Raw genomic sequence first — 7,656 nt, forward strand, 5'->3', positions numbered from 1 at the left:
TCAAATGGGAAAAGGTCAACATTGGGTCTGGGTCGACATGGTTATATGTCGAAAGTTCATTAGTTCGACAATGTCTAGGTCGACAGTTTTTACCTGAATGATAACATGGACACAGTTTAAAGTGCACCGCATCACTCGTTGTGCTCGTGATGCGTCTGGCACGGGGCCTCGCTGCGCTCGGCACACTATTTTGTTCTCCCGCCATGCCCTAGTGCAGGGCTCGGCAATTGCGGCCCTCCAGATGTTGATGAACTACACATCCCAGAATGCGTTGCATTAGTTTTGCTATGTGGCCATGCCGAAACAGATGCAAGGCATGCTGGGACGTGTAGTTCATCAACATCTGGAGGGCCGCAATTGCCCAGCCCTGCCCTAGTGGATGGTAGGGCATGAAATACCACCTGTCGGCACATGTTGGCTCAAAAAACAGTGAAAACCCCATGTCGACCTTTTGACTGTCGAACTAACGACCTTCCGACCTAGAACCATGGTCGACCTAATGGTGTCGACCTTATGACTGTCGACCATCATGCTGTAGACCAAATGACCGCATCCCACATATATCCACTAACTCAGGTGCCCGTCATCCAATCTACACTGCCAAGCATAAATGCCGTATATCTACACCAAATGCCTACACAAAGAGATAGGTTCTAGCAGAGTTACATATACATTGGAAGGTTCTAGTTTATGTAACTGGAACAGATGTGCTGAAGAGGTAAAGCTTGACTTCAACATATTCTTGCTTTACAGAGCTGATTCCAATGTGTTTGGGAATGAAATGTGCAATAAGTGACGGAAGCCTGCGGCACCCGCGCCCACTAACACTAACTGAACATTGCCCATCACTTTAGATTGGCAAAAACAATTGAGGGCATACAATAGTTACTATGACCAGTACAGTCAGACTGTTTCCCAAGAAATGCATTGTGGTGCTAACTCATACATCCAGTCATGCATAATACTGCACAGATCTGTTCCCAGCCACGTGAGAAGTCGCTTCGCACACTTCTTAAGAATTGTGAAACTAAACTGAAATTTTAATTTAAAAAACAACACCGTCCAGCCGCTGCGGAGTCCTCACCAGGTGAATGTGTCATCTGCATGGACATATTGGTAAGCGCGCATGCAAATGACAACAGGATATCGCTGGTAGAGACAGGCTGCCAAGGATGCGGAGACTCGCTTGAGGTGTAAGTAATGATAAATCACAATGGTACATTCGTATACTGCGATACTAAAGCAGGTCTGGGCAACACCAGCCCTCTAGATGTTGATGAACTACACATCCCAGGATGCTTTGCATTAGTTTTGCTATGTGGCCATGCTGAAACTGATGCAAGGCATGCTGGGATGTGTAGTTCATCAACATCTGGAGAGCCGGTGTTGCCCAGCCCTGTACTAAACTAAAGCTTCCACTGGTAATAATTATCATTTTTAAATGGCACTCTTTTTTCTTACACATTAGGGAGTATGGGATTTACTCTTGGGCACCAGCAATATAGCTAACTATATCGATGGTGTCCCTGGTCAAACGATATGGAGTGTACATTCTGAATCATATCAGTAGACCTTATCTTTCAGTGAAGTCATCGGGACCCTCTGAACATGCGGGTAAATGGATATATACCCAAAATCGACCTGAATGTTTAGCCAGGGAGAGCGGAATCGTGCATCATTGAGATATTGCCCAGAATGGCTCTTCTGAGTGATATCCTTTAAATTCTCATCTAGTATGTAGGGGCTTTAATTGCAGAATACAAAACAGTTATTGGTACTGGTTTCCTAGCACGGCCACCACGATTTCTATCGTGGTGGTCGTGTCGGAAAAAAAATTGCGTCGGTCGCGTCGGGTGCATACCAAAACGCACACGACGCGACCGACGCGATGTACCCGATTTCTCCATAGGCTTCAATGTTAAAATAATTTAACATTGAAGCCTATGGAGAAATCGGGTCCATCGCGTCCATGGTGTGCTGACGCGATGGACCCGATTTCTCCATAGGCTTCAATGTTAAATTATTTTATGGGCCATTTCTCATTGGGTATGGCCCCGGCATGTGTGTAAAAAATAATGGCCCCCCCATTGTGGCCGCCACCCCCATGATTGACGCGAACCCGAAGCGTGGCGAGCGGCGGCGGTGCGCGTCCTCCGACCTTTTCATTCCTCTACTATCCACGTCGGCGTGGAGTTGAGAATATATAGTGTGGCGAGCGTAGCGAGCCACCGAGGCCGAAGCGTGGCGAGCGCAGCGAGCCCAGTGAGGGGACGCCGATACCTGTCAAGCCCGCGAGGGACGCCCCTCGTGGGCTTGACAGGTATCCGCATGCGCTCGCCACGCTTCGGGCTCGGTGGCTCGCTACACTATATATTCTCAACTCCACACCGACGTGGATAGTAGGGGAATGAAAAGGTCGGAGGACGCGCACCGCCGCCGCTCGCCACGCTTCGGGTTCGCGTCAATTGTAGGGGTGGCGGTCACAATGGGGGGCCATTATTTTTTACACACATATGCCGGGGCCATACCCAATGAGAAATGGCCCATATTGGGCCATTTCCCATTTTTTCCTATGTTAAATGCACTCATTTTCAATGTTAAAATATTTTAACATTGAAGCCTATGGACAAATCGGGTCTATCGCATAGGCTTCAATGTTAAAATATTTTAACATTGAAGCCTATGGAGAAATCGAGGGCATCGCGTCGGACGCGCATAGGCTTCAATGTTAAAATATTTTAACATTGAAGCCTATGGGGAAATCGCGGGCATCGTGTGCCTTAAAGTTAAGGCACACGATGCCCGCGATTGTGGCCGTGCTAGGAAACAAGTACCCAGTTATTTAACTTCTCGCAAACATAAAAAAAAAAAAAAAAAAAAACTTTTCTGAAATATGAGTCCATTGCAACAATGTTATTTCCTACTGCATAACAAATTTTAAAAGGAAATGCTTTCAGATTACTTCCGAAGGCAGATTATTGTAAGCGACCCCTTCTTCAGTTTCCCAAGCAGGCCACTGCTGTCATGCAGTAAATACACAGCTCCTCTCACATAACAAATGAGAACACACATGAGGGGGAACAGGGAATACAACAGGAAGTGGTTTATAAGGGAGGTCTCATTCTACGATACAAGGAACGCTGGTTTATTATGTATTGCAGGAAAACAAAGGGACACGTTAAGACTGGACAGAAAAATCTGCAATATGTGTACATTTCACATTTTTAAAAGGATATTCGGTAATACATTACTGTCTGACTGTAAAACAACAGAAATAAAACACTGACTGGGAAGTCTGGTTCTAATTTTAATGCCAACTCTCGAGTCTGGAAAACATACTTAGAATCCCCCAGTGACGCTAGCACAAAAAATAGATTGTAGTGAGATTTAGAAACAGACGGTGCAAAATGACTTTTAAATGTTGTATGCATGGAAATATTAAAATACAACTCCACTGTCCAAAGTGCTTTACAAAGAACCGGGGGCGATTCGACTTAATGCAAAACCATGGCACAACCACACTATTCACAAGATATCTGCATGTATAAATCTACATTCTAAAAGTCCACAGCTGCGCATTACAGCTCATGCAACATCTGTCTGAGCAACGGTCAGGCCCACGAGAGGATGGGAAGATGCCAAATCTATTACACCATGTGACCCACTGTCACCCTATTAAGACATAATACAAACACATCCTTTGTTTCCAACTAACAACTTGTAAGCCTTCATCAATTAGTTCTGCTCCCAACTGGCTCTACATGTACAGGGTATTTATTATACAGAGAACAAATGCGATCCTCTTAAAGTACTAATGTATACATGTATCACTGCAGCACACAATGCACATGTAATACTCTCTGTTTTTACAGCCCAGAACGGTCATTCCTTATACAATCTACCACCTACTGTAGTTGGCAGCAGCCGGTTAGTTTTTTAGAGACAGTACCAGGTTTCAGGGATTTACCTCTGGACATGTCCCTGTTTTCACGATTCACAAACAGTTCAATAAAATGTGTTTGTTATTACCACTATTATTGTTGTTTTTTTATTTGTAAGCAATATTTATAAGCTACTTGTAATACTCTCCAAGAAAGCACTATAATAATCTGACGTGGGTAGTGTGCAACGCAGTTATCATGCAAGTTCCATGTATTCATGTAGTGTAATTTACCAAGTAAGTATATGGCAAGGATCATGTATCTTTGATAAGTATGTGGTGTCATTTAGCATGTATGTGGCGTTGTGTATTGCAGGAAATATGTTTCAGTGCCATGTAGCATGTACAGTATGTGGAAAGGGTCAAGTACCCTGTAGGTATGTGATGCCATGTATCATGTAAGTATGTGGTAGGTCTTATGGTGCGTACACACAACAGCGATATATCGCCAAGCGATATATCGGTCGGCGATATATCGCTCAGTTTGCATCAGCGACCATAAAGAAACTGCCAGGGGAGCCTGGAAGTGGAAATCAGCTGGTTGCGGGAGCATGTTCCTGCGACCAGCGATCACTACGGGGGGAAAAATGGGAGCACACACCCGGCGATATATATCGCCGGCAATATGGTCGCTCGGCGACCATATTGCCCACAATATTAGCAAAAATCGCCCCATTCTAGCACCCGCCATCTATGAAAACCCATGCAGTTCCTCTTCCCTGCCTGGAGTGTCGCTGTCTGCTGTAGCATGTCTAGCACAGTGTGGTCTGTATATCAGCACTGATATGCATACCAAACCTGTGCTAGAAACACCACAGCAGACAGCGACACCCCAGGCAGGGAAGAGGAACTGCATGGGTTTTCAAAGATAGCGGGTGCTAGAATGAATACTAGGTGTCATGTACCATGTATGTTGTGACAGATGGAAGTATGTGGTAAATTTCATGTATGCTGTAGGTATGTGGTAAATGAAATTTAGCATTTAAGTACAGTGGTGTAACTTACCCTTTAGAACGTGGTAAATGTAGCATGTAGGGAAGTTACAAGTAGTGAAGTGGTCAGTGGCATGCAGCACGTTACAAGTAGCATGTAGAGAAGTGGTCAGTGTAATGTAGTCAGTGGCATGTAGTCAGTTGCATATAGCATGTAGGGATGTCATGCAGCATGTATAGTTACATAAAGCATGTAGGCAAGTGGTAAATTAACATGTAGTGAAGTTGTCAGTCAGTGGCATGTGTAGGGATATGGTCAGTGGCATGTAGAAAGTTACATGTAGCATGTAGGGATGTGGTCAGTGGCATGTAGAAAGTTACATGTAGCATGTAGGGATGTGTTCAGTGGCATGTGTAGGGAGATGGTCAGTTGCATGTGTAGGGAGATGGTCAGTTGCATGTAGAACGTTACATGTAGGGATGTGGTCGGTGGCATGTGTAGGGATATGGTCAGTGGCATGTAGAAAGTTACATGTAGCATGTAGGGAAGTTGTCAGTGGCATGTAGAAAGTTACATGTAGCATGTAGGGAAGTTGTCAGTGGCATGTAGAAAGTTACATGTAGCATGTAGGGAAGTTGTCAGTGGCATGCAGGGAAGCGGTGACATGTAGCATGTTAGTACGCGCTGATATGTAGCATGTGGATAGAAGACATGTACGGCTGGTCCTCACCGTTTGCAGAGGGGTCGCACCCGCAGAGCTACCCTGACGTTGGCCATCACCGCAGCTTCCTGTCATGTCCCGGACTCCAGCGCCCGGCATGGGGCAGTCAGCCACCCCGGCTCCCCTGTGTGCAGCAGCCGCTGGCTGGGAGGATGTGAGCGGGGAGCACAGAGCAGGGGGGGCGGTGATTAGAGCAGAGGCGGGGGAGATGGCTCCGGCCGGCCCGCAGCTGCAGCAGTGATAGCAGTATATGGACCGCCGCTCTCTCTCCTCTGTGTCAGGCTCCGGGGCGTGTACAGGGCGCTGCTGTCACTGTGCTGGTAACTATGGCGCTGGTATCCGCGTCCCCGCACTCGCTGTGTTATCCCATGCTACATAACATCACGTCTGTGTATCCGGGACTCTTCCCAGCACATCCATGTTATTACTCCCTGCTGTCCCACTGATTCCTCAGCTGCTGTCCCGGGAGCTCTATTACTGAAGTGACATTAGAGGTTTTCTTATAGAGCACAGTAATTAGGTCGACCACAGTCAAAAGGTCGACACATGCAGTAGGTTTACATGTAATATGCATTGGGTCAAAAGGTGAACTTTAGCCAGGCTTGCCTACCTGACCCTCTCCTTGCGGAGACAATGCTCTGTTCCTGGACTTCCCTGGTAATGTATGATTGCCATCACCTGTGGTGAAACACCTTTCTTATCAATTACCTAGCTCCCCACAGGTGATGGCAATCATACATGGCCAGGGAAGTCCAGGAACAGAGCATTTTCTCCCTGAAGGAGAAGGTCAGGTAGGCAACCCTGACTTTAGCAATAGGTGGACATGGAAAAGTTTGACATGAAGTCGATATAGGCACCGTATAAGTGTACCACTTTGCTCGCTAGCTTGGCACACAATTATAATCTCACTCTATGCCCAATTGGATAGCAAAGTATGAAAAAGCACCCTTATTGTAATAAAAATGTGGTAAACTCATGTCAACATATTGCTTGTATCGTCCTTTTACCAAGGTCGACCTTTATTATGCATCAGCCTTTTGACTGATGACCGATAGTGGCCAACCTAATTACTGTCGACCTATCAACCGCATCCCATATCTGTTTATCGTATTGTCAGTGAGGGGTAATGGGTACATCCAGAGCTACCCCAACTACCAGATCAGACAGGAGCCATGTGCCAAGCCTGCCTGCACTTAACAACAGGGGTTAGGTAAGTATACTTATTAAAGTGAAATAATTAGCTCCACCTGTGGATCCTTTGAAATTTGTCAGTGAGTAATGAGTGCACCTGTCGGGAGACCTAAAAAATGTGAACTATGTGGGGTCTTGAGGACCTAGTTTGGGAACCACTGGTCTATTTGATAATGGCAGGACAGATGTTCAAGATGAGCAATGATCCAGCAGTCCAAGCATGTCCACCAAAAGCAGTAAACCTATTTGCCAGAGCCGAATTTCCCATTAGGCACGTGAGGCACCGGCCTAGGGGCGGCACATGTTTGGGGGCGGCACTTGGATGCCTGTGATAGTACTGTCAGCCCAAAATGTACGAATAACTGCAAAATATCCACTGTACTATATTCCATCTTAAATAGAGTGTAAATGGATAGGACATGCAGATACTGCCCCTATAAACTGTCCTACTTAGTAAACATTATTGTTGTGCCTAGGGGCGCCCTCCTCCCTGAATCCGCCCCTGCTGTTTGCGCAACATGACATTATCCCGGTACACCTCAACAAGCTGAAAATGAATTTTTAGCTGTCACATTTAGACCATGGTTGCCTACCTCTTCAGGGAGAAAATGCTCTGTTCCTGGACTTCCCTGGTAATGTATGATTGCCATCACCTGTGGGGAGCTAGGTAATTGAAGGAGAGGGTCAGGTAGGCAACCCTGATTTAGACACAGAAATCTGATCACACTATGCACCTTATGATCTGACCATGTGTGCACAAGCCCCACCACCATCTTACAGCTAATGATGGGTCAGTATGACTGATATGATGCACAGTCTAATGGCTGAGAGGGGAAGCTGTGGGCCGCTAGCTCTGGCAGGAAAATATTTC

The 7,656-nt window shown here is 46.1% G+C and overlaps 1 protein-coding gene across 2 annotated transcripts in view; it reads right to left on the minus strand.

The window, feature by feature from the left end:
* Positions 1-5,852, minus strand: part of STARD9 (StAR related lipid transfer domain containing 9) — a 151,962-nt gene extending 146,110 nt beyond the window's left edge. For both annotated transcript variants that reach the window (XM_083167246.1, XM_083167245.1), the window contains exon 1: positions 5,604-5,852. In XM_083167246.1, coding sequence (XP_083023372.1) covers positions 5,604-5,650 — 47 coding nt within the window. In that variant the 5' untranslated portion in view covers positions 5,651-5,852. The remainder of the gene's footprint in view (positions 1-5,603) is intronic.
* Between the last annotated feature and the right edge of the window lie 1,804 nt (positions 5,853-7,656).

This window comes from Crinia signifera, chromosome 12, assembly GCF_055691185.1.
Source record: "Crinia signifera chromosome 12, ASM5569118v1, whole genome shotgun sequence".
Classification (NCBI taxonomy): domain Eukaryota; kingdom Metazoa; phylum Chordata; class Amphibia; order Anura; family Myobatrachidae; genus Crinia; species Crinia signifera.